At 45.9% G+C, this 27,220-nt stretch overlaps 1 protein-coding gene across 1 annotated transcript in view; it reads left to right on the forward strand.

Moving 5' to 3' along the window:
- The first annotated feature begins 664 nt into the window (after positions 1–664).
- Positions 665–27,220, forward strand: part of vax2 (ventral anterior homeobox 2) — a 235,122-nt gene continuing 208,566 nt past the window's right edge. The window contains exons 1-2 of the mRNA XM_078540644.1: positions 665–863; positions 13,020–13,207. Coding sequence (XP_078396770.1) covers positions 665–863; positions 13,020–13,207 — 387 coding nt within the window. The remainder of the gene's footprint in view (positions 864–13,019; positions 13,208–27,220) is intronic.

Below are 27,220 nucleotides of genomic sequence, written 5' to 3' on the forward strand. Positions count from 1 at the left end.
GGGGGGAGCTGAACGGGGAATAAACTCTTTCCCAAAGACTTCACTGAGGATGGCGAGGCTGTGAGTTTGTAGAGAACAGGCAGGAAATTACGTGGTCCTGGCAAAATGCCTCCCCCCAACACACACACACACACACCACCACCAACAACCCCCCCGCCCCCACACACACACACACCCCCCCCACCCCCCCACGATTCTGCCTCTCTCCTCTCCCCTACTCTTAGAAACCCTGCCATTCACTGACACATTGTGGAGGGGGCCGGGCCAGAGCGGGGATGGGATGGGAGCTGGGGGGAGGGAGGGGGTTGTGGGGAGGGGGGTGGGTATATCTTGGCCGAGTCTCTAACCCTGGGATATATGATGCGCAATTTGGACGTTGCTCTCCCGTCATCTGGTGAAAGGTGGCTTCCTGTCTCGCCTGTGATCACCATATTTAAACACAAAATAAATAATGAAACGCCGCGAATGAAGGAGGAGGGGAGGAGGGGAGGGGAGGAGAGGAGGAGGAGGGGGTGGTGGTGATCTTCCCAAAAAGAGGAACAGGCGAGGAAGTGACCGTCCGAAAGCGCTGAAGAGCCGGCCCCCGGGGGTGTTGGTGGGGGTGGTGGGGGTGGTGTAGGGGGGGTGGGGGTGGGTTTTAGATGCTCGCCCAGAGACCGGCACCATGGGCGACGGGGCGAGCGAGCAACGCCGGCCACCGGCCAGGTCCGGGCGTCCGGGCAAAGCCAAAGCCAACAGCGCCGAGCCGGAGCGGGGGGACGTCCCCGGGACTTCCAAATCTACACCCATCCCGTCGGAGGACGGGGGAGAAGCCAAACTGTCTCCGGGAGATCCCGACTATTGCCGCAGGATCCTGGTCAGAGGTAGGAAAAAAGATAAGGGGGGAAAATGTTCGACTTTCACACACACACAACACAAAACACACACAAAACAACAGAACACACACACACACACACACACATACACATGAATAATAAAAAAGAGACCAGAGCAAACTTTGGGGAGGGTAGAAAAGGGGGGGGGGGAATAAAACAAGGGGGGTAATGTGGGGGAAGCTGTCTTTCTGAGCATTCTCAACAGCAAAACCTGAATGTCAAATAAAATTTGGAATCCAAAATCACAATGATTCCCCCCCCCTTAAAACAAGTGTGAATTCGGAATTCAAAATCACAATGATTCCCCCCCCCCTCCAACCCCCCCTTAAAACAAGTGTTAATTATTTTCAATCCGAATGGATGACAATGTCCAGTTAAGAATAATGAAATAAAATAAAAGGGATTGTTAAATTCATTTCCCAATTCTTACTCATTTTACGGCGAGTTTGCAACGGAAAATTCTGATTAAATTTTTACGGCGATTATTGCAGCGAAAAATATTCTGACTAATTATTAGTGCGAAATTACAACGGAAAATAGGGGGATCGGCGAGTCTAGGAGATCCCCGAAAACACAGGGAGAGAGAGAGAGAACAGGAACAGACCGAACATCTTCACAGCGCCCTGTACTTGGACTGAAAACCCCTGAATATATGTCTATGTAGATATTAATATGACGCAGTTTTATAAGGTCATTATATAATTAAAATGAAACCAATTAGCTAGCCCAGAAACTGTAGTCGCGTTCCTTCTCTGAGCTTCTGGGATTTTATCAGAATACTTCCGCCACACTTCCTATCCCCCAATTTAAATACATTTGACGACCCCACTCTCTCAATTGCAAAGACTGAAGGCAAACCTCAATTAATTTCAAATTGTATTGGCCTGATCAGCACACAGCCCATCTCCGCCGGACTGTAACATAGGACAGTCTTGAGTTAATGACTCCGAAATTTATTTCACTGTTGAATTCTTCCCCTTGTTTGTTTCGGTCTTTCTCAACTCGCTTTGATCACCTGAAATGTTTTACGGTAAAAAAAATAAAATCTCCAACAGAGTTAATGTCCAAACGGCCCTTTTCACTCTAACCGTGTATTTGATGTGTAGAGTTATACCTCATTTATTTGGCGTGTTTAAAGTGATTTTTATTTTTTTTAAAAAAAAGCTCGACCCTATAAAATGAGTTCAATGTTTAGACGGGGATATGTGATAGCACGGAATGTGTGTCAATCCATCTTATTTCATAAAAAGGTGTTCAATTAAATCCTCTAACATTAGTTTTAAAAAGTGTGTTATGTTTTAAATTAAATCCTCTAACATTAGCTTTAAAAAGTGTTTTGTGTTAAATTAAATCCTCTAACATTAGTTTTAAAAAGTGTGTTTTGTGTTAAATTAAATCCTCTAACATTAGTTTTAAAAAGTGTGTTATATGTTAACTTAAATCCTCTAACATTAGTTTTAAAAAGTGTGTTATGTGTTAACTTAAATCCTCTAACATTAGTTTTAAAAAGTGTGTTATGTGTTAAATTAAATCCTCTAACATTAGTTTTAAAAAGTGTGTCATGTGTTAAATTAAATCCTCTAACATTAGCTTTAAAAAGTGTGTTATGTGTTAAATTAAATCCTCTAACATTAGTTTTAAAACTGTTAAATTAAATCCTCTAACATTAGTTTTAAAAAGTGTGTCATGTATTAAATTAAATCCTCTAACATTAATTTTAAAAAGTGTGTTATGTGTTAAATTAAATCCTCTAACATTAGTTTTAAAACTGTTAAATTAAATCCTCTAACATTAGTTTTAAAACTGTTAAATTAAATCCTCTAACATTAGCTTTAAAAAGTGTGTTATGTGTTAAATTAAATCCTCTAACATTAGTTTTAAAACTGTTAAATTAAATCCTCTAACATTAGCTTTAAAAGGTGTGTTATGTGTTAAATTAAATCCTCTAACATTAGTTTTAAAAAGTGTGTTATGTGTTAAATTAAATCCTCTAACATTAGCTTTAAAAAGTGTGTTATGTGTTAAATTAAATCCTTTAACATTAGCTTTAAAAAGTGTGTTATGTGTTAAATTAAATTCTCTAACATTAGTTTTAAAACTGTTAAATTAAATCCTCTAACATTAGTTTTAAAAAGTGTGTTATGTGTTAAATGAAATCCTCTTACATTAGCTTTAAAAAGTGTGTTATGTGTTAAATTAAATCCTCTAACATTAGTTTTAAAAAGTGTGTTGTGTTAAATTAAATCCTCTAACATTAGTTTTAAAAAGTGTGTTATGTGGTAAATTAAATCCTCTAACATTAGTTTTAAAAAGTGTGTTATGTGTTAAATTAAATCCTCTTACATTAGCTTTAAAAAGTGTGTTATGTGTTAAATTAAATCCTCTAACATTAGCTTTAAAAAGTGTGTTATGTGTTAAATTAAATCCTCTAACATTAGTTTTAAAAAGTGTGTTGTGTTAAATTAAATCCTCTAACATTAGTTTTAAAAAGTGTGTTATGTGTTAAATTAAATCCTCTAACATTAGCTTTAAAAAGTGTGTTATGTGTTAAATTAAATCCTCTAACATTAGTTTTAAAAGTGTTAAATTAAATTCTCTAACAGTTTTAAAACTGTTAAATTAAATTCTCTAATATTAGTTTTAAAACTGTTAAATTAAATTCCCTAATATTAATTTTAAAAGTGTTAAATTAAATTCCCTAATATTAGTTTTAAAACTGTGTTAAATTAAATCCCCTAATATTAGTTTTAAAACTGTGTTAAATTAAATTCCCTAATATTAGTTTTAAAACTGTGTTAAATTAAATGCTCTAACATTAGTTTTAAAACTGTGTTAAATTAAATTCCCTAATATTAGTTTTAAAACTGTTATATTAAATTCCCTAATATTAGTTTTAAAACTGTTAAATTAAATTCCCTAATATTAGTTTTAAAACTGTTAAATTAAATGCTCTAACATTAGTTTTAAAACTGTGTTAAATTAATTTCCCTAATATTAGTTTTAAAACTGTTAAATTAAATTCCCTAATATTAGTTTTAAAACTGTTAAGTTAAATTCCCTAATATTAGTTGTAAAACTGTTAAATTAAATTCTCTCACATTAGTTTTAAAACCAAATTAAATTCTCTAATGTTAGTTTTAAAAGTGTTAGATTCATTTCTCTAACATTTAAATCGGCATCATGCTGATAAATTGCCAGTGCCTCATTTAAACATTCAGTCGGCTCTTTTTAATCGCAATGTTTTAATTTCCTGTCCCTGTGCTGTGCGTGAACATTCAGGTGTGGTACAAGTTGAGCTGAGCTGATGTGTAGGTTGCAAACAAACACTAGGAATAGATGAGAATTTATTGCAATTGTTAAAAAAAAAACACAAATTTTCACAACACAATACACAAAATCCAAATAAAATAGAATTGAAGCAGAGAGAATTAAAGCGCTTAAACTTAAGTTAAAGTGGTTAGTGAGGGAGTAAATTAATCCGGTTTTGCATGTGAAAATGTTGTCTCAAAGTAAATACATCAGAAAGTTAATCAAAAATAAATTTTGCAATCTCAAAAATCGCTGGACCCCTGGAAAGATTAATTATTATTTAGGCGATGATTTTATCCTTTCTTATTGTTTTATTTCCAGCGGCTTTTTCTCTTAGTGTTCCTCTCGCTTACTTTAACAACTGAAGCTTTTCCCGATGTTGTTTTTTTTAATATATATATATTATTCCGTCTCCTTCAAACCCTATAAAACACAAACCCATCAGGAGAACTAATTCCCGCCTCTGGCCTGAGCCCCATTTTGCCAGAGCAAGGCAAGGAAGAGAGCGGGTTTCTCGCTGGAATGAAACTCTCTGTTCCCTGCTTCTGTTTTTCTCTTTTAGATCTGGTCTGGCCCGTCACGGGCGGCCGTTTCGACCAGAGTTTAAATGTTTTTAATTGAAATACACTGTAAGTAATATTCCCCATAAACAACCCGCTGTTAGCCACAAACCAGCAACTAGCATTTTGTCTTCTTAAAAGAACAACAAAAGTGCGCTAACCTGATTGTATCTAGTACAATATTCCATCCAGCACACTTCACCAATTACCCCACAAACCTCCAACACATCAGAGTTCAATCCGTAACGAAAGATACGGGTTTGATGATGAAAGTTGCTCTCAATTGTCTCGGGTGCAACCACTCAACTCAACCCGAATTAAAACACCAAGACGGGAAACTGATTCGGTGTCGGATATTTATCTTTTTAAAAAAAAAATACATATAATAAAAATAACAAACACCTCCCCGCAGGATTCCCGATCCTCGACAATTACCTGTAAATAACATAAATGTAGATTGTTTTTGATTGAAATACATTGTAAGCAACATTGCACATAAACACCCGCTGTAAGTGACAAACTAGCTGGCCGGTCGAAACTGGGGTTTATTTTAGTGGTTTACATGTTGTCACCGATGAATTTAGCTTCGCGATATATAGATTGGCGGAGGGGAGGGTTTGCATCAAACAGATTTGAATCCCCTGGTTTATTTGAGATCAAGTAAATCCGATCAGGAGGAAATTGGAGTGGAGTGGAATTGGGGGGGTGGGGGTTGCTGAAAGGCTTCTTGTTTGGGAGAAGGGGGGAAGAGTGCAAAATATTTGAGAATGTCATTGGAAATGTAACTGCACAGAAGAGCATCTCACAGCCAAACGGCGGAAACTGACCAGTGAAATAAACAGGCAGAAATTCCGCTTTGGACACCACCCCCCACCCCCCCCTCTCCAATCCTTTAATGCCCTCAGCGTGTCGAGAATGATGTTTGAATCGAGAACTCGTGAGACACAAGGAGGGAGGGTGGGAGGGAGGGAGGGGGTCAAACACAGGTCAGCAAGTCTCAGCTCAGCCCTGACTGACGTGTCCAGTGCATTCGGATCATCAGTAACTGGGAGGTGACAGGCAGCTAGTGCCTTATATATTCACAGCTTTTAAATAGTTTCCACCCCCCCACCCACCAAAAAAAAAATACACCCCTCCTTAGCCGTCCCTGGGAGGGGGGGAGGGGGGAAGAATCATTTTTCAAAAGCATATGAGACCCATTGACAAAATTAAAACTTATTTCTAACACTGGGCGATGGGGGAGTCTGTCAGGTCGGGTCTTTCACTCCATCCATACCTTGGAGTTGAACACTTTGTAAAAAAAATGCCCCATTCTCTCATTTCCCCCCTCTCCCCCTCTCTCTCTCTCTCCCTCTCCCTCTCTCTCTCTCCCTCTCCCTCTCCCTCTCTCTCTCCCTCTCTCCCTCTCCCTCTCTCTCTCTCCCTCTCCCTCTCCCTCTCCCTCTCTCTCCCTCTCTCCCTCCCTCTCCCCTCCCTCTCCCTCTCTCTCCCCTCCCTCTCTCTCTCTCCCTCTCCCTCTCTCTCCCTCTCTCCCTCTCTCTCTCCCTCTCCCCTCCCTCTCCCTCTCTCTCCCCTCTCTCTCTCCCTCTCCCTCTCCCTCTCTCCCTCTCCCTCTCTCTCTCCCTCTCTCCCTCTCCCTCTCTCTCTCTTTCTCTGTCTCTATACATTCCCCCAGTTCCAACATTTTCCACAACACCCCCCCCGAGCCCAGTTCATGCGCCTCAGTCCCTTTCCTTTCCTTCAATCTGGGGGCGATGTTATTATTCTCCTGGCCGAGGCGGTAAACGGGGAATAAACGGACTCCCCGGCGCTGAGGGTGTCCACATTCACCTCCACACCCGTCTCCAGAATCTCTCAGGAGGTTCCCGGCGTGGAAAATACACACATATCACTGGCAGCCGACAAACCGGGGCTGTCCTTAAATCAACTTCAAAAACTGCTTCTATTTCCACTGTTGAAAAAAAACCCTGATTTTACTCTTTATTTGAACCCACAGTCGGGAAATACCCTCTGTGTTTGTATTTGTCCAAAACATTAAAACCGTTCACAATTTCACCGCAGGGAAAAGCGACAGTCACTGAGACACATTTTGCTAAACGCTTCTCATGGTCCCCCACACACTTGTATTAACTTGAGGAGGATGATTTGAACTGTGGAGAGATTGTACAGGAATCAGTTAAAGTTCGGTATTCTCACTCCTGTTTAAAACCCTCTTTCCATCCCCCTTTCTCAAACTGGGGACCGGCCTTTCACCTGAGGGGGTTGTTTTTTAATCTGCACCCCCGTCCTCCTCTTCTCTCTCTCTGTCTGTGTGCACAAGGATTTCGGATCAGCCCCTTAGGGCTGCAGGGAAGGATCTGTCCGATTCACGGTGTTTGAAATATTTGTCTTAAAATACACTTTGGGATCTTTTAACATTTACACCGTTATTTTCGAGTCGAGATCTGGGGACGGCCCTTCCTGTCGCATGTCCCGCCAATACCTTCAGAGCCAAGCTCTGATATGTTCCTCGTATCCTTATTTCTCTCTCTCTCTCTATTGTTCCTTTCCTCGTTTCCCTCTCCCCAGGTCTGCATCGGTTCCCATTCTATTTGTCTCTCACTCTTTCTGGCCCACTTTCCCCTATCCTATCTGTTCTATAAGGACATTTCTCTCTCTCTAGCCCCAGCCCATGTTATATCTCAATCGTTCTCACCGTTTCCTATCTCCTTCCCCATATCGACCACCCTTTCCCTCATTCTGTACCCCTCCATCTCTTTCATATTCTGCATCTCTCTACACCTCTCCATTCAATCTCTCCCTCCTTCCATTCTCAATCCCTCTCTCTCCACTCTCTCCCTCCATTCTCTCTCTCCTTTCTCAATTTCTATCCCTCTCTCCATTCTCTATCTCCATTCTCTCTCTCTATCCCTCTCTCCATTCTCTAACTCTCCCTCTCTACATTCTCTATCTCTCTCTCTGCATTACCTCTCTCTATCTCTCTCTCAATTCTCTATCACTATCTCCATTCTCTGTTTCCCTCAATTCTCTCTCTCCATTCTCTCTGTCTCTTCACTCTCTATTTCTCTCTCTCTCCATTCTCTATCTCTACCCCTCTCTCCATTCTGCATCTCTTTCCCTCTCCATTCTCTCTCTTTCTCTCCATTCTATACCACTATTTCTCTCTCAATTCTCTCTCTCTGTCTATATTTCTCTCCATTCTATACCACTATTTCTCTCTCCATTCTCTCTGTCTATATTTCTCTCCATTCTATACCACTATTTCTCTCTCCATTCTCTCTGTCTATATTTCTCTCCATTCTATACCACTATTTCTCTCTCCATTCTCTCTGTCTATATTTCTCTCCACTCTCTATCACAATCTCCATTCTCTCTCTCAATTCTCTATCTCTGTCTCTCTCCATCCTCTATCTCTCTGTCTCTCCATTCTCTATTTCTTTCTCTCTCTCCATTCTCTACCACTATGTATCTCTATTTCCATTCTCTCTCTCCATTTTCTATCTGTATCCCTCTCCCCATCTTTCATCTCTATCACCCTCTCCATTCTCTGTCTACCACTATCTCTCTCCATTTGGCGTCTCTATCTCTATTTCCATTTTTTAATCCCTCTCCACACTCTATCTCTTTCTTGCCATTCTCTGATAGTTGTTGGGTAGTACAGAACTTGAGTATTGCTGGAAAAGAGACATTTTTGTTGAAGCTTGTCAACTTGCACTCATCAGGACAATTCACAAGAAATTACCAATGTCAGGGGAAAAATATATTTATATTGCATGAAAAGGGACTGCTGATTGGTTAGCAGGTGGACTCTGATTGGTAGAGGCATTGCCATGGAGAATGCATCAGGGGATGGTGACTGACATTTAACTGCCAAACATTGTTTGAAATTCAAATCAGAAAGCATTCTCTCTTTGCAGACAAAAAGAGCATGTCCACACACTGCACCTATTTCAGCTAAGCAAAATATGTCACAGCCATTCACTGGTTCATTCCTCAGGACAATGCCTTGATCAATCAGAGTTAAGATATTGGTTTAAATTTCAAACAATGCTGGGCAGTTAGCTGTCAGTCACCATCCTCCGGGACACCCTGGTCCACTCCTTCATCACTCCCAACACCTCATCCACCTCTCACAGCACCTTCCCATGCAACCGCAGAAGGTGCAACACCTGCCCCTTTACTTCCCCTCTCCTCACTGTCCAAGGGCCCAAACACTCCTTTCAAGTGAAGCAGCATTTCACTTGCACTTCCCTCAATTTAGTCTACTGCATTCGCTGCTCCCAATGCGGTTTCCTCTACATTGGAGAGACCAAACGCAGACTGGGTGACCGCTTTGCCGAACACCTTCGGTCTGTCCGCAAGCATGACCCAGACCTCCCTGTCGCTTGCCATTTTAACACTCCACCCTGCTCTCATGCCCACATGTCCATCCTTGGCCTGCTGCATTGTTCCAGTGAAGCTCAACGCAAACTGGAGGAACAGCACCTCATCTTCCGACTAGGCACTTTACAGCTTCCGGACTGAATATTGAGTTCAACAATTTCAGACCATGAACTCTCTCCTCCACCCCCACCCCCTTTCTGATCCCCCTTTTTAAACCCATTTTTATTTATTTATTTATATATTTAACGATTTGTTCCTTTTTTTATCCTCCCCCACCCCACAGGAACATCTGTCACTTGTTTCTATGTTGTACTTTCACAGAGCGCTGACTCATGTTCTACTAATAACATGTTCTGCTTTCTTACCTTTATGTCACTATCAGCACCTTCTTTACCCTTTACCACTACCATTAACACACCCTTTGTCTTGTGTCCATGACATCTTTGTCAATCTCTCCTTAGCTGTCACCTATTGCTGACCTTCTATCTTGTTCCACCCTCTTAAACAGCATAAATTTCACCACATTTCTATTTCTCTTTAGTTCTGAATAGGGATCATATGGACTCGAAACATTAATTCTCTCCACAGATGCTGCCAGACCTGCTGAGTTTTTCCAGCATTTTCTGTTTTTAAGTCACCATCCACTGGTGGATTCTCCTGGCAACACCTCCACCAATCAGAGTCCATTTGCCAACCAATCAGCACTCTCTTTTCATGCAGTATAAATATGTTGTTCCCCTGGACATTGGTAATTTGTTGTGAATTGTCCATCTCTCTCTCCATTCCCTATCTCTCTGTCTCTCCATTCTCTCTTTCTTCATCCTCTATATCTTTCTCTCTCCATTCTCTCTCTCTCATCATTCTCAATTCCCCTCTCTCTCCATTCTCTGCCTCTGTCCATCCTGTATATTTCTCTCTCCATTCTCTCTCTTTCTCGCCATTCTCTCTCTGTCTCTCTCTCCATTCTGTGTATCTTTCACTTTCCTTTCTCTATATCTCTTGCCGCTCCCTCTCCCTCTCTTTCTCATAATTTTGGACAAGATCTGGCAAATGGAGTATAATGTGGAAATATATGAAATTGTCCATTTTGGCAGGAAGAGTATTAAAAATATATATATTATCTAAATAGTAAGAGATTGCAGAGCTCGGAGTTGCAGAGGGATCTGGTTGTCCTAGTGCATAAATCACAAAATGTTTGCAAGCAGGTCGAGCAATAATTAGGAAAGCTAATAGAATGTTATCGTTTATTGTGAGGGGAATTGAATACAAAAGTAGGGAGGTTATGCTTCAGTTGTGCAGGGCACTGGTGAGACCACGACTGGAGTATTGTGTATAGTATTGATCTCCTTATTTAAGAAAGGATGCAAATGCATTGGAAACAGTTCAAAGGTTTACTAGACTAATACTTGGATTGGGCGGGTTGTCTTATGAGGAAAGGTCGGACAGGCTAGACTTGTATCTGCTGGAGTTTAGAAGAGTAAAAGGTGACTTGTTTGAAACATATAAGATCCTGAGGGGTCTTGACAGGGTGGATGTGGAGAGGATGTTTCCTCTTGTGGGAGAATCTAGAACTAGGGGTCACTGTTTAAAAATAAGGGGTCGCCCATTTAAAACAGAGATGAGGAGAATTTTTTTCTCTCAGAGGGTAGTGAGTCTCTGGAACTCTCTTCCTCAAAAGGTGGTGGAAGCAGAGTCTTTGGATATTTTTAAGGCAGAGCTAGATAGATTCTTGATAAACAAGGGGGTGAAAGGTTATTGGGCGTAGGCAGGAATGTGAGGTTGAGGTTACAATCAGATCAGCCATAATCTTATTGAATGGTGGAGCAGGCTCGAGAGGTCGAGTGGCCTACTCCTTTCCTAGTACGTATGTATTCTCTCTATCTCCATTCTCTATCTCTATCTCTATCCCTCTCTCCATTCTCTATCCCTCTCTCCACTCTGTATCACTCTCTCTCCATTCTTTCTCTCCATTCTCTATCTCACTCTCTCCATTCGCTGCTACTATCACTCTCCATTTTGTATCTCTATATCTCTCTCCATTCTCTATCTCTTTCTCTCTATTCTTTATCTATATCTGCCTCTCCGTTCTCTATCTATATCCATCTCTCCATGCTCCACCTCCATCTCCATTCTCTATCCCAATCCCTCTCTCCAATCTGTATCTCTCCCTTCAATCTCTTTCCATTCTCTATCTCTCACCATTTGCTATCTCTATCTCTCTCTACACACTCTCTCTCCATTTTTTATTCCTCTTTATATATCTCATTTTCTCTCTCCATTCTCTATCTCCACCCCTCTCTCCATTCTTTTTCTCTCTCTCACCATTCTCTATCCCTCTCTGCACTCTCACTCTCTCTCTTCATTCTCTATCATTTTCTCTCTATCAATTCTATATCTCTATCCTTTCTCCAGTCTATATCCCACTCCATTCTCTATCTCTATCCCTCTCTCCATTCTCTATCTCTATCATCATTCCCTATCTCTCTCTCCATTCTCTGTATATCTCTCTCTCCACTCTCTCTCCACTCTCTTTCTCTCTCCATTCTCTATCTCTGCTTTGCTGTCCATTCTTTCTCTCTCTCTCTCCATTTTCACTTTCTCTCTCTCCATCTCTCCATTCTCTCTTTATCCCTTTCTCCATTCTATCTCTACCCTTTTCTCTATTTCTATCCCTCTCTCCATTCTCTACCTCTATCTCCTTCTCTCCATTCTCTATACCTTTCTATCTCTATCTCTCTTTCCATTCTCTCTTTCTATCCCTCTCTCCATTCTCTATCTCCATCTCTCTTTTTCTATTCTCTATCAATCTTCATTTTCTATCTTGATCGCTGTTCTCTATCTCTCTATTTTACATCTCTGCCTCTCCATTCTCTATCTCTATCTCTCTCACTTTCTATTCTCCCTCCTATTCTCTCCCATTTCATTCACTAACTCTATCACTCTCTCTATTCTACTTGTCTATCTCTCTCTCTCCATTCTCTATCACTATCTCTATTCTCTATCTCTCTCTCTCCATTCTCTATCACTATCTCTATTCTCTATCTCTCTCTCCATTCTCTACCTCTATCCCCTTCTCTATGCTGTATCTCTATTTTTCCATTCCCTCTCTCTATGCTCTCTCTCTCTCTCCGTTCTCTAATTCTACCCCTCTCTATCTCTCTCTCTCCATTCTTTATCTTTATCTCTGTTCTCTATCTCTACCCACCTCTTTATTTTCTGTCTCTATCTCTACTCTCTATCCCTCTCTCTATTCTCTGTCTCTCCTCCTCTGTTCCTCTCCCATTTTGGATCTGCCTATGTTGGAACTCAGCCACCACCACCTACCCACATCAGCCCCCCTTCCACCCCTGCCCCCGTCCTCTCACTCCTCTCCCTCTCCTATTTTCTCTTGTCTGTCTATTTTAGATTTCTTTCTGAAACTCGCTGTCTAATAAACCAGATATAAATCAGATAATCTGGGCGGGAAAACGCAAGGCCTTTTATATATAAAAAATCCACTTGGGTTTTGATCACACGGGAAAGGAACTCCACTTAGAGGAAGGGAATTCAATTGATGTTTAAAAAATGCGGTAAGGAAACAAGTGAAATGTTTTTAAAATCGGGTGAAACGTGAAAGGAAGGAGCAAGAAATAAAGATAAAGAAAGGGGGAAAGACAGAATTAACAGTGAGGAAAACAGACGGGTTGAAAGTTGGAATTTTTATAAGGAAAAATAAAAAAGTTAAATAAGGTAAAAATGATCACTTTAAATATGAAATGAAATTCAATCGGAAATGTTATGAAATGAGATTAAAATGGAATGGAAGTAGAACGGTGAAAAGGTTCACTGTGAAATGAGAGAGATGGACACGCTCTCAAATTAACCCACCTCTCTCTCTCTCTCTCTGGACTAGATGCTAAAGGGACAATCCGTGAGATCGTGCTCCCCAGAGGCTTGGATTTGGATCGGCCGAAGCGGACTCGAACCTCCTTCACCGCCGAGCAGCTGTACCGCCTGGAGATGGAGTTCCAGCGATGCCAGTATGTGGTGGGCCGGGAGCGCACTGAGCTAGCCAGGCACCTCAACCTGTCCGAAACGCAGGTACTGAGAGGGCGGGGGATGGGGTGCGGTGTGTGTGTGGAGGGCTCTGGGTCTCACACATACGGTTAGGGATCGGGATGGGGCAGGTAGCGCCTAGACTGCTACCAGGGCTCCCCTGCAACACTCACTGCTCCCGCTCTGCATCAGTGCAATTCGAAACATTTCAGCCTCACTGGAGTGTCGTGTCCAGGTCTTTGGCCCCACACTTTGAGAAGGATGTGTAAGCATTAGAGAGAGTGAAGACAAGATTCACGAGAGTGTTCCCAGGGATGAAGATATCTTGGAGAAGTTGGGATTGTATTCTTTGGAGAAGAAAGGGTTGAGAGGAGATTTGATCGAGGTGTTCAACTCATCATGAGGGGTCTGGACAGAGTAGACAGGGAGAAACTGTTCACATTGCTGAAGGATCAGAAACCAGATTTAAAGTGATTGGCAAAAGAAGCAATAGTGACATGAGGGAAAACATTGTCACACACTGAGGTGGTTAGGACCTGGAGTGCACTGCCTGAGAGTGTGGTGGAGGCAGGTTCAATCGAGGCTTTCAAAAGAGAATTGGATAACTATCTGAAGAGACAAAATATACAGGTCTATGGGTAAGGAGTGGGGGAGTAGTGCTATCTAATTTGCTCATGCAGAGAGCTGGCACAGGCATGATGGGCAGAATGACCTTTAACTTCATTTTACTTGAAGAACCCAAAGTAAAACACCCCTCTGGTTTGGTTACTGTGTGTGTGTAAGTGTGTGTGTGTGTGTGTGTGAGAGTGTGTGTGCGCGTGCGTGTGTGTGTGTGTGTGTGTGTGCGTGTGTGTGTGTGTTTGTGTGTGCGTGCGTGTGTGTGTGTGTGTTTGTGTGTGTGTGTGTGTGCCACGCTGAATCAATATTTGGGAATGAGTCTATTAAACATACAAGGGGAATGGTGTCTAGGGCTGAGTGTTGCTATTCAGCTGTGTGTAATTCTACCTGAGTAAGTGGCTCAATCAGTCACACTCTGCTTCCAGAGTCAGGAGGTTGTCAGCTCAAATACGCTTGAGCCCATTATCGAGACTGACCCTCTCCGTACAGTAATGAGGGAGTGCAGCACTGTCAGAGGTGTGATCTTTTGGATGGAAGTTAAACCGAGGCTCCATCGACCCTCTCGCAGGGGCGTGTAAAAGATCCCATGGTGCTATTTTGAAGAAGAACAGGGGAGCTCTCCCTGGTGGTTGGCCAATATTTACCCCTCAACATCACAACCTCCCAATGACAAAAAAACAGGTAATCTGATCAAGACCACATTGCTGTTTATGGGAGCTTGCTGTGCACTGAGTTTAGTATATTACAAAAGTGACTATGCTGTAAAAGTACTTAATTGGTCATAAAGCATTTTAGGACTTTCTGAGGTTATGAAAGGTGCTATAGAAATGCAAGCCTTTCTCACAGTACTGGGTGTTGCTGCCTGTGTATGTCCAGATGTGTGCATGCTTGGACAATCCAATTCCACACCTGCCTGGATGTGCAGGTAGGGTTAGTGCAGTAATTGCTTGCATGAACTGTTGTTGAATTAAAGGACGGACATTTATAACAATGGAGGTGTTTCACAATCTCACCCCTGAGTCTGAAGGTGCTGGGTTCACTACCCCACTCCAGGGACTTGCGCATCAGAATCGAAGCCCACAACTCCAGTGCAGTGCTGAGGGAGTGCCGCACTGTCAGCGGATGCTGTTTTTGGATTAGGTGTTAAACTAAGGCTTCATCTCCGCTCTCAGGTGGACATAAAAGATCACATGACACTAGTTAAAAGAAGAGTAAGCGAGATCCCCCGGGTGCCCTGGCTAATATTTATCCCTCAGTCAACATCACGACAAATCACATTATCTGGCCATTATCACATTGCTGTCTGTGGGAGCTTGCTGTGTGCCAATTAATTGCCATATTTCCTTCATTGCAGCAATGGCTACTCTTCACAAGTATTTAATTGGCTGTAAAGCGCTTCTTCAAGGTTTCCTTCAATGGCCCTTGACTCATATTGACTGAATAAATCAAATATAATTTTGCTTTAAAATCTATTTTGAATTTTTGCTGGTTCCTATCTGTCCATTATTCTGTGAGAATATGAAGGAATGGCTTTGCTTTGGCATAATTGTATTTATATATTTCTACACACATGTATAACCGTGTATCTGTTTGATAAATTGTGTATCTGTTACATATATGTCCAAGTGTCTTTTTATTCATTTCTGGGATGTGGGTGTCGCTGGCGAGGCCAGTATTTATTATCCATTCCTAATTGCCCCCTGAGAAGGTGGTGTTGAGCCGTCTTCTTTAACTGCTGCCATCTCCATTTTGTGAAGGTGCCCCCAAGGTGCTATGAGGGGGGCATTTCCCAGATGTTGACCCTATGACGATGAAAGAATGTACGTGGATATGTCTCGTATCTATGGCAATGTCTATGTTCATGACCAATCTCTCTTTGTCTCTCTCTCTCTCTCTCCCTCTCATAAATACATATGTATTGTATATACATGTGCATTCATGTATGTGTGTGTGTTACTATTTTATAGATGGATGATCCATCTCAGCCTCTTCCTGAGGTCTCTAAAACCCAAATGCCAGTCTTCAGCCAGTCCACTCCATGTGATATCAAGAAACAGCTGAAGGCACTGGATACTACAAGGGCTATGGGCCCTGACAATATCCCGGCAATAGTACTGAAGATTTGTGCTCCAGGATTTGCCGTGCCCCTAGCCAAGCTGTTACAGTACAGCTAAAACACTGGCATCTACCCGGCTGTGTGGAAAATTGCCCAGGTATGTCCTGTACACAAAAAGCAGGACAAATCCAATTCAACCCATTATCATCCCGTCACTCTCGATCATCAGGAAAGTGATGAAAGGTGTCAGTGACAGTGCTATCAAGCAGCACTTACTCAATTTGGGCTCCATCATCGCTACAGCCCCTGATCTCATTACAGCCTTGGTCCTCAAGACAGCATTTGACTGAGTGTGGCATCAAGGAGACCTAGCAAAACTGGAGTCAATGGGAACCTCTCTTCTGGTTGGAGTCATACCTAGCACAAAGGAATATGGTTGGTGGCGAATCATCTCAACCCCAGGACTGCAAGAGTTCCTCAGGGTAGTGTCTAAGCTTCACCAATGGTTATTTTCATCATAAGGTCAACATTGCTGATGATTACACAAGGTTCAATTCCATTTATGACTTCTCGGACACTGAAACACTCCATGTCCAAATGCAGCAAAATCTGGACAACATCCAGAATTGGCTTGATAAGTGGCAAGAAATATTTGTGCCACATAAATGCTAAGCAATGACCAATTCCAACAAGAGAGAGTGTAACAATCTCCCCTTGATGTTCAAAAGCATGACCATAACTGAATCCTCCATTATCGACATCCTGGGAGTTAACCTTGACCAGAAACTGAACTGGAGAGAGCAACAGCAGAGAGTTAAAAGTGAGAGAGAAGGAGCGAGACTGAGAGAAGAGATGGGGAGTTAAAAGAGAGCGATAAGGAGTGAGACTCAGAGCGGAGACAGGGAGTTAAAAGAGAGCGAGAAGGAGTGAGACTGAGAGCGGAGACGGAGAGTTAAAAGAGAGCGAGAAGGAGCGAGACAAAGAGCGGAGACGGAGAGTTAAAAGAGATGGAGAAGGAGCGAGACTGAGAGCGGAGACAGAGAGTTAAAAGAGAGAGAGAAGGAGCGAGACTGAAAGCGGAGACAGAGAGTTAAAAGAGAGAGAGAAGGAGCAAGACTGAGAGCGGAGACAGGGAGTTAAAAGAGAGCTAGAAGGAGCGAGACTGAGAGCGGAGACAGGGAGTTAAAAGAGAGCGAGAAGGAGCGAGACTGACAGCGGAGACAGGGAGTTAAAAGAGTGCGAGAAGGAGCGAGACTGAGATCGGAGACGGAGAGATAAAAGAGAGCGAGAAGGAGCGAGACTGAGAGCGCAGACAGAGAGTTAAAAGAGAGAGAGAAGGAGCGAGACTGAGAGCGGAGACAGGGAGTTAAAAGAGAGCAAGAAGGAGCGAGACTGAGAGTGGAGACAGTGAGTTAAAAGAGCGCGAGAAGGAGCGAGACTGAGAGCGGTGACAGGGAGTTAAAAGAGAGCGAGAAGGAGCGAGACTGTGAAGGAGACAGGGAGTTAAAAGAGAGCGAGAAGGAGCGAGACTGAGAGCGGAGACAGGGAGTTAAAAGAGAGAGAGAAGGAGCGAGACTGAGGGCGGAGACGGAGAGTTAAAAGAGAGTGAGAAGGAGCGAGACTGAGAGCGGAGACAGAGAGTTAAAAGAGAGCGAGAAGGAGCGAGACTGAGAGCGGAGACAGGGAGTTAAAAGAGAGCGAGAATGAGCGAGACTGAGAGCGGAGACAGGGAGTTAAAAGAGAGCGAGAAGGAGCCAGACTGAGAGCGGAGACGGGGAGTTAAAAGAGAGCGAGAAGGAGCGAGACTGAGAGCGGATATGGAGAATTAAAAGAGAGCGAGAAGGAGCGAGACTGAGAGCGGAGACAGAGAGTTAAAAGAGAGCGAGAAGGAGCGAGACTGAGAGCGGAGACAGGCAGTTAAAAGAGAGCGAGAAGGAGCGAGACAGAGAGCGGACACAGAGAGTTAAAAGAGAGCGAGAAGGAGCGAGACAGAGAGCGGAGAAGGAGAGTTAAAAGAGAGCGAGAAGGAGCGAGACTGAGAGCGGAGACAGGGAGTTAAAAGAGAGCGAGAAGGAGCGAGACTGAGAGCGGAGACAGGGAGTTAAAAGAGAGCGAGAAGGAGCGAGACTGAGAGCGGACACAGAGAGTTAAAAGAGAGCAAGAAGGAGCGAGACTGAGAGCGGAGACAGGGAGTTAAAAGAGAGCGAGAAGGAGCGAGACAGAGAGCAGAGAAGGAGAGTTAAAAGAGAGCGAGAAGGAGCGAGACTGAGAGCGGAGACAGGGAGTTAAAAGAGAGCGAGAAGGAGAGAGACTGAGAGATGAGACGGAGAGTTAAAAGAGAGCGAGAAGGAGCGAGACTGAGAGCGGAGACAGGGAGTTAAAAGAGAGCGAGAAGGAGCGAGACTGAGAGCGGAGACAGGGAGTTAAAAGAGAGCGAGAAGGAGCGAGACTGAGAGCGGAGAAGGAGAGTTAAAAGAGAGCGAGAAGGAGAGAGACTGATAGTGGAGACAGGGAGTTAAAAGAGAGCGAGAAGGAGCGAGACTGAGAGCGGAGACGGGGAGTTAAAAGAGAGCGAGAAGGAGCGAGACAGAGAGCGGAGAAGGAGAGTTAAAAGAGAGCGAGACGGAGAGAGATTGAGAGCGGAGACGGTGAGTTAAAAGAGAGCGAGAAGGAGCGAGACTGAGAGCGGAGACAGGGAGTTAAAGAGAGCGAGAAGGAGCGAGACTGAGAGCGGAGACGGGGTGTTAAAAGATAGCGAGGAGGAGCGAGACTGAGAGAGGAGACGGAGATTTAAAAGAGAGCGAGAAGGAGCGAGACTGAGAGAGGAGACGGAGATTTAAAAGAGAACGAGAAGGAGCGAGACTGAGAGAGGAGACGGAGGTTTAAAAGAGAGCGAGAAGGAGCGAGACTGAGAGAGGAGACGGAGATTAAAATAGAGCGAGAAGGAGCGAGAATGAGAGCGGAGACGAAGAGTTAAAAGAGAGCGAGAAGGAGCGAGACTGAGAGAGGAGACGGAGATTAAAAAGAGAGCGAGAAGGAGCGAGAATGAGAGCGGAGACGAAGAGTTAAAAGAGAGTGAGAAGGAGCGAGACTGAGACCGGAGACAGGGAGTTAAAAGAGAGCGAGATGGAGCGAGACTGAGAACGGAGACAGGGCGTTAAAAGAGAGCAAGAAGGAGCGAGACTGAGAGCGGAGACAGGGAGTCAAAAGAGAGCGAGAAGGAGCGAGACTGAGAGCGGAGACAGGGAGTTTAAAGAGAACGAGAAGGAGCGAGACTGAGAACGGAGACAGGGAGTTAAAAGAGAGCGAGAAGGAGCGAAACTGAGAGCGGAGAAAGAGAGTTAAAAGAGAGCGAGAAGGAGAGAGACTGACAGCGCGAGATGGAGAGTTAAAAGAGAGCGAGAAGGAGAGAGACTGACAGCGGAGACGGAGAGTTAAATGAGAGCGAGAAGGGAAGAGACTGAGAGCGGAGACGGAGAGTTAAAAGAGAGCGAGAAGGAGAGACTGAGAGCGGAGATGGAGAGTTAAAAGAGAGCGAGAAGTAGCGAGACTGAGAGCGGAGACAGAGAGTTAAAAGAGAGCGAGAAGTAGCGAGACTGAGAGCGGAGACGGAGAGTTAAAAGAGAGTGAGAAGGAGCGCTACTGAGAGCGGAGACAGAGAGTTAAAAGAAAGCGCGAAGGAGCGAGACTGAGAGCAGAGACAGGGTGTTAAAAGAGAGCGAGAAGGAGCGAGACTGAGAGCGGAGACGGGGAGTTAAAAGAGAGCGAGAAGGAGCGAGACTGAGAGCGGAGAGAGAGAGTTAAAAGAGAGCGAAAAGGAGCGAGACTGAGAGCGGAGACAGGGAGTTAAAAGAGAGCGAGAAGGAGCGAGACTGAGAGCGGAGAGAGAGAGTTAAAAGAGAGCGAAAAGGAGCGAGTCTGAGAGCGGAGACAGAGAGTTAAAAGAGAGCGACAAGGAGCGAGACTGAGAGCGGAGACGGGGAGTTAAAAGAGAGAGAGAAGGAGCGAGACTGAGAGAGGAGACAGGGAGTTAAAAGAGAGCTAGAAGGAGCGAGACTGAGAGCGGAGACAGGGAGTTAAAAGAGAGCGAGAAGGAGCGAGACTGAGAGCGGAGACAGGGACTTAAAAGAGAGCGAGAAGGAGCGAGATTGAGAGCGGAGACAGGGCGTTAAAAGAGAGCAAGAAGGAGCGAGACTGAGAGCGGAGACAGGGAGTCAAAAGAGAGCGAGAAGGAGCGAGACTGAGAGCGGAGACAGGGAGTTTAAAGAGAGCGAGAAGGAGCGAGACTGAGAGCGGAGACAGAGAGTTAAAAGAGAGCGAGAAGGAGAGAGACTGACAGCGGAGACGGAGAGTTAAAAGAGAGCGAGAAGGAGCGAGACTGAGAGCGGAGACGGAGAGTTAAAAGGGAGCGAGAAGGAGAGAGACTGACAGCGGAGACGGAGAGTTAAATGAGAGCGAGAAGGAGCGAGACTGAGAGCGGAGACGGAGAGTTAAAAGAGAGCGAGAAGGAGAGAGACTGAGAGCGGAGATGGAGAGTTAAAAGAGAGCGAGAAGGAGCGATACTGAGAGCGGAGACAGAGAGTTAAAAGAGAGCGAGAAGGAGCGAGACTGAGAGCGGAGACAGGGAGTTAAAAGAGAGCGAGAAGGAGCGAGACTGAGAGCGGAGACGGCGAGTTAAAAGAGAGCGAGAAGGAGCGAGACTGAGAGCGGAGAGAGCGAGTTAAAAGAGAGCGAAAAGGAGCGAGTCTGAGAGCGGAGACAGAGAGTTAAAAGAGAGCGAGAAGGAGCTAGACTGAGAGCGGAGACGGGGAGTTAAAAGAGAGCGAGAAGGAGCGAGACTGAGAGCGGAGACAGGGAGTTAAAAGAGAACGAGAAGGAGCGAGACTGAGAGTAGAGACGGAGTTAAAAGAGAGCGAGAAGGAGCGAGATTGAGATCGGAGACAGAGAGTTAAAAGAGAGCGAGTAGGAGCGAGACTGAGAGCCGAGACAGGGTGTTAAAAGATAGCGAGAAGGAGCGAGACTGAGAGCGGAGACAGGGAGTTAAAAGATAGCGAGAAGGAGCGAGACTTAGAGCGGGGACAAAGATTTAAAAGAGAGCAAGAAGGAGCGAGACTGAGAGAGGAGACGGAGATTTAAAAGAGAGCGAGAAGGAGCGAGACTGAGAGAGGAGACGGAGATTTAAAAGAGAGCGAGAAGGAGCGAGACTGAGAGAGGAGACGGAGATTAAAAAGAGAGCGAGAAGGAACGAGAATGAGAGCGGAGACGAAGAGTTAAAAGAGAGCGAGAAGGAGCGCTACTGAGAGCGGAGACAGAGAGTTAAAAGAAAGCGCGAAGGAGCGAGACTGAGAGCAGAGACAGGGTGTTAAAAGAGAGCGAGAAGGAGCAAGACTGAGAGCGGAGACGGGGAGTTAAAAGAGAGCGAGAAGGAGCGAGACTGAGAGCGGAGAGAGAGAGTTAAAAGAGAGCGAAAAGGAGCGAGACTGAGAGCGGAGACAGAGAGTTAAAAGAGAGCGACAAGGAGCGAGACTGAGAGCGGAGACGGGGAGTTAAAAGAGAGCGAGAAGGAGCGAGACTGAGAGCGGAGACAGGGAGTTAAAAGAGAGCGAGAAGGAGCGACACTGAGAGCGGAGAGAGAGAGTTAAAAGAGAGCGAAAAGGAGCGAGTCTGAGAGCGGAGACAGAGAGTTAAAAGAGAGCGACAAGGAGCGAGACTGAGAGCGGAGACGGGGAGTTAAAAGAGAGTGAGAAGGAGCGAGACTGAGAGCGGAGACAGGGAGTTAAAAGAGAGCTAGAAGGAGCGAGACTGAGAGCGGAGACAGGGAGTTAAAAGAGAGCGAGAAGGAGCGAGACTGAGAGCGGAGACAGGGACTTAAAAGAGAGCGAGAAGGAGCGAGACTGAGAGCGGAGACAGGGCGATAAAAGAGAGCAAGAAGGAGCGAGACTGAGAGCGGAGACAGGGAGTCAAAAGAGAGCGAGAAGGAGTGAGATTGAGAGCGGAGACAGGGCGTTAAAAGAGAGCAAGAAGGAGCGAGACTGAGAGCGGAGACAGGGAGTCAAAAGAGAGCGAGAAGGAGCGAGACTGAGAGCGGAGACAGGGTGTTTAAAGAGAGCGAGAAGGAGCGAGACTGAGAGCGGAGACAGAGAGTTAAAAGAGAGCGAGAAGGAGAGAGACTGACAGCGGAGACGGAGAGTTAAAAGAGAGCGAGAAGGAGCGAGACTGAGAGCGGAGACGGAGAGTTAAAAGGGAGCGAGAAGGAGAGAGACTGACAGCGGAGACGGAGAGTTAAATGAGAGCGAGAAGGAGCGAGACTGAGAGCGGAGACGGAGAGTTAAAAGAGAGCAAGAAGGAGAGAGACTGAGAGCGGAGATGGAGAGTTAAAAGAGAACGAGAAGGAGCGAGACTGAGAGCGGAGACAGAGAGTTAAAAGAGAGCGAGATGGAGCGAGACTGAGAGCGGAGACGGAGAGTTAAAAGAGAGTGAGAAGGAGCGATACTGAGAGCGGAGACAGAGAGTTAAAAGAGAGCGAGAAGGAGCGAGACTGAGAGCGGAGACAGGGAGTTAAAAGAGAGCGAGAAGGAGCAAGACTGAGAGCGGAGACGGCGAGTTAAAAGAGAGCGAGAAGGAGCGAGACTGAGAGCGGAGAGAGCGAGTTAAAAGAGAGCGAAAAGGAGCGAGTCTGAGAGCGGAGACAGAGAGTTAAAAGAGAGCGAGAAGGAGCTAGACTGAGAGCGGAGACGGGGAGTTAAAAGAGAGCGAGAAGGAGCGAGACTGAGAGCGGAGACAGGGAGTTAAAAGAGAACGAGAAGGAGCGAGACTGAGAGTAGAGACGGAGTTAAAAGAGAGCGAGAAGGAGCGAGATTGAGATCGGAGACAGAGAGTTAAAAGAGAGCGAGTAGGAGCGTGACTGAGAGCCGAGACAGGGTGTTAAAAGATAGCGAGAAGGAGCGAGACTGAGAGCGGAGACAGGGAGTTAAAAGATAGCGAGAAGGAGCGAGACTTAGAGCGGGGACAAAGATTTAAAAGAGAGCGAGAAGGAGCGAGACTGAGAGAGGAGACGGAGATTTAAATGAGAGCGAGAAGGAGCGAGACTGAGAGAGGAGACGGAGATTTAAAAGAGAGCGTGAAGGAGCGAGACTGAGAGAGGAGACGGAGATTAAAAAGAGAGCGAGAAGGAGCGAGAATGAGAGCGGAGACGAAGAGTTAAAAGAGAGCGAGAAGGAGCGAGACTGAGAGCGGAGACAGGGAGTTAAAAGAGAGCGAGATGGAGCGAGAATGAGAGCGGAGACAGGGAGTTAAAAGAGAGCGAGAAGGAACGAGACTGAGAGCGGAGACGGGAGGTTAAAAGAGATCTAAAAGGAGCGAGACTCAGAGCGGAGACAGAGCGTTAAAAGAGAGCGAGAAGGAGCGAGAGTGATAGCGGAGACATGGTGTTAAAAGAGAGCGAGAAGGAGCGAGACTGAGAGCGGAGATAGGGTGTTAAAAGAGAGCGAGAAGGAGCGAGACTTAGAGCGGATACGGGGAGTTAAAAGAGAGCGAGAAGGAGCGAGACTGAGAGCGGAGAGAGAGAGTTAAAAGAGAACGAGAAGGAGCGAGACTGCGAGCTGAGACAGGGAGTTAAAAGAGAGCTAGAAGGAGCGAGACTGTGAGCGGAGACAGGGAGTTAAAAGAGAGCGATAAGGAGCGAGACTGAGAGCGGAGACAGGGCGTTAAAAGAGAGCAAGAAGGAGCGAGACTGAGAGCGGAGACAGAGAGTTAAAAGAGAGCGAGAAGGAGCTAGACTGAGAGCGGAGACGGGGAGTTAAAAGAGAGCGAGAAGGAGCGAGACTGAGAGCGGAGACAGGGAGTTAAAAGAGAACGAGAAGGAGCGAGACTGAGAGTAGAGACGGAGTTAAAAGAGAGCGAGAAGGAGCGAGATTGAGATCGGAGACAGAGAGTTAAAAGAGAGCGAGTAGGAGCGTGACTGAGAGCCGAGACAGGGTGTTAAAAGATAGCGAGAAGGAGCGAGACTGAGAGCGGAGACAGGGAGTTAAAAGATAGCGAGAAGGAGCGAGACTTAGAGCGGGGACAAAGATTTAAAAGAGAGCGAGAAGGAGCGAGACTGAGAGAGGAGACGGAGATTTAAATGAGAGCGAGAAGGAGCGAGACTGAGAGAGGAGACGGAGATTTAAAAGAGAGCGTGAAGGAGCGAGACTGAGAGAGGAGACGGAGATTAAAAAGAGAGCGAGAAGGAGCGAGAATGAGAGCGGAGACGAAGAGTTAAAAGAGAGCGAGAAGGAGCGAGACTGAGAGCGGAGACAGGGAGTTAAAAGAGAGCGAGATGGAGCGAGAATGAGAGCGGAGACAGGGAGTTAAAAGAGAGCGAGAAGGAACGAGACTGAGAGCGGAGACGGGAGGTTAAAAGAGATCTAAAAGGAGCGAGACTCAGAGCGGAGACAGAGCGTTAAAAGAGAGCGAGAAGGAGCGAGAGTGATAGCGGAGACATGGTGTTAAAAGAGAGCGAGAAGGAGCGAGACTGAGAGCGGAGATAGGGTGTTAAAAGAGAGCGAGAAGGAGCGAGACTTAGAGCGGATACGGGGAGTTAAAAGAGAGCGAGAAGGAGCGAGACTGAGAGCGGAGAGAGAGAGTTAAAAGAGAACGAGAAGGAGCGAGACTGCGAGCTGAGACAGGGAGTTAAAAGAGAGCTAGAAGGAGCGAGACTGTGAGCGGAGACAGGGAGTTAAAAGAGAGCGATAAGGAGCGAGACTGAGAGCGGAGACAGGGCGTTAAAAGAGAGCAAGAAGGAGCGAGACTGAGAGCGGAGACAGGGAGTCAAAAGAGGGCGAGAAGGAGCGAGACTGAGAGCGGAGACAGGGAGTTAAAAGAGAGCGAGAAGGAGCGAGACTGAGAGCGGAGACGGAGAGTTAAAAGAGAGCGAGAAGGAGAGAGACTGAGAGCGGAGATCGAGAGTTAAAAGAGAGCGAGAAGGAGCGAGACTGAGAGCGGAGACGGAGAGTTAAAAGAGAGCGAGAAGGAGAGAGACTGAGAGCGGAGACGGAGAGTTAAATGAGAGTGAGAAGGAGCGAGACTGAGAGCGGAGACGGAGAGATAAAAGAGAGCGAGAAGGAGAGAGACTGAGAGCGGAGTTGGAGAGTTAATAGAGAGCGAGAAGTAGCGAGACTGAGAGCTTAGACAGAGAGTTAAAAGAGAGCGAGATGGAGCGAGACTGAGAGCGGAGACGGAGAGTTAAAAGAGAGTGAGAAGGAGCGATACTGAGAGCGGAGACAGAGACTTAAAAGAGAGCGCGAAGGAGCGAGACTGAGAGCGGAGACAGGGTGTTAAAAGAGAGCGAGAAGGAGCGAGACTGAGAGCGGAGACGGGGAGTTAAAAGAGAGTGAGAAGGAGCGAGACTTAGAGCGGAGAGAGAGAGTTAAAAGATGGCGAAAAGGAGCGAGTCTGAGAGCGGAGACAGAGAGTTAAAAGAGAGCGAGATGGAGCGAGAATGAGAGCGGAGACGGGGAGTTAAAAGAGAGCGAGAAGGAGCGAGACTGAGAGCGGAGACAGGGAGTTAAAAGAGAGCGAGAAGGAGCGAGACTGAGAGCGGAGACAGATGAGTTAAAAGAGAGCGAGAAGGAGCGAGACTGAGAGCGGAGAGAGAGAGTTAAAAGAAAACGAGAAGGAGCGAGACTGAGAGCTGAGACAGGGAGTTAAAAGAGAGCGCGAAGGAGCGAGACTGAGAGCGGAGACAGGGAGTTAAAATAGAGCGAGAAGGAGCGAGACTGAGAGCGGAGTCAGAGAGTTAAAAGAGAGCGACAAGGAGCGAGACTGAGAGCGGAGACGGGGAGTTAAAAGAAAGCGAGAAGGAGCTAGACTGAGAGCGGAGACAGGGAGTTAAAAGAGAGCGAGAAGGAGCGAGACTGAGAGCGGAGAGAGAGAGTTAAATGAGAGCGAAAAGGAGCGAGTCTGAGAGCGGAGGCAGAGAGTTAAAAGAGAGCGACAAGGTGCGAGACTGAGAGCGGAGACGGGGAGTTAAAAGAGAGCGAGATGTTGCGAGACTGAGAGCGGAGACAGGGAGTTAAAAGAGAGCTAGAATAAGCGAGACTGAGAGCGGAGACAGGGAGTTAAAAGAGAGCGAGAAGGAGCGAGACTGAGAGCGGAGACAGAGAGTTAAAAGAGAGCGAGAAGGAGCGAGACTGAGAGCGGAGACAGGGCGTTAAAAGAGAGCGAGAAGGAGCGAGACTGATAGCGGAGACAGGCAGTCAAAAGAGAGCGAGAAGGAGCGAGATTGAGAGCGGAGACAGGGCGTTAAAGGAGAGCAAGAAGGAGCGAGACTGGGAGCGGAGACAGGGAGTCAAAAGAGAGCAAGAAGGAGAGAGACTGAGAGCGGAGACAGGGAGTTAAAAGAGAGCGTGAAGGAGAGAGACTGACAGCGGAGACGGAGAGTTAAAAGAGAGCGAGAAGGAGCGAGACTGAGAGCGGAGACGGAGAGTTAAAAGAGAGCGAGAAGGAGAGAGACTGACAGCGGAGACGGAGAGTTAAATGAGAGCGAGAAGGAGCGATACTGAGAGCGGAGATGGAGAGTTAAAAGAGAGCGAGAAGGAGAGAGACTGAGAGCGGAGACGGAGAGTTAAAAGAGAGCGAGAAGGAGCGAGACTGAGAGCGGAGACAGAGAGTTAAAAGAGAGCGAGATGGAGCGAGACTGAGAGCGTAGACGGAGAGTTAAAATAGAGTGAGAAGGAGCGATACTGAGAGCGGAGACAGAGAGTTAAAAGAGAGCGAGAAGGAGCGAGACTGAGAGCGGAGACGGGGAGTTAAAAGAGAGCGAGAAGGAGCGAGACTGAGAGCGGAGACAGGGAGTTAAAAGTGAGCGAGAACGAGTGATACTGAGAGCGGAGACAGAGAGTTAAAAGAGAACGAGAAGGAGAGAGACTGATGGCGGAGACGGATAGTTAAAAGAGAGCGAGGAGGAACGAGACTGAGAGCGGAGACGGAGAGTTAAAAGAGAGCGAGAAGGAGAGAGACTAAGAGCGGAGACGGAGAGTTAAATGAGAGCGAGAAGGAGCGAGACTGAGAGCGGAGACGGAGAGTTAAAAGAGAGCGAGAAGGAGAGAGACTGAGAGCGGAGATCGAGAGTTAAAAGAGAGCGAGAAGGAGCGAGACTGAGAGCGGAGACGGAGAGTTAAAAGAGAGCGAGAAGGAGAGAGACTGACAGCGGAGACGGAGAGTTAAATGAGAGCGAGAAGGAGCGAGACTGAGAGCGGTGACGGAGAGATAAAAGAGAGCGAGAAGGAGAGAGACTGAGAGCGGAGTTGGACAGTTAAAAGGGAGCGAGAAGTAGCGAGACTGAGAGCGGAGACAGAGAGCTAAAAGAGAGCGAGATGGAGCGAGACTGATAGCGGAGACGGAGA

Source organism: Cetorhinus maximus, chromosome 1 (genome assembly GCF_964194155.1).
Source record: "Cetorhinus maximus chromosome 1, sCetMax3.hap1.1, whole genome shotgun sequence".
NCBI classification, from domain to species: Eukaryota; Metazoa; Chordata; class Chondrichthyes; order Lamniformes; family Cetorhinidae; genus Cetorhinus; species Cetorhinus maximus.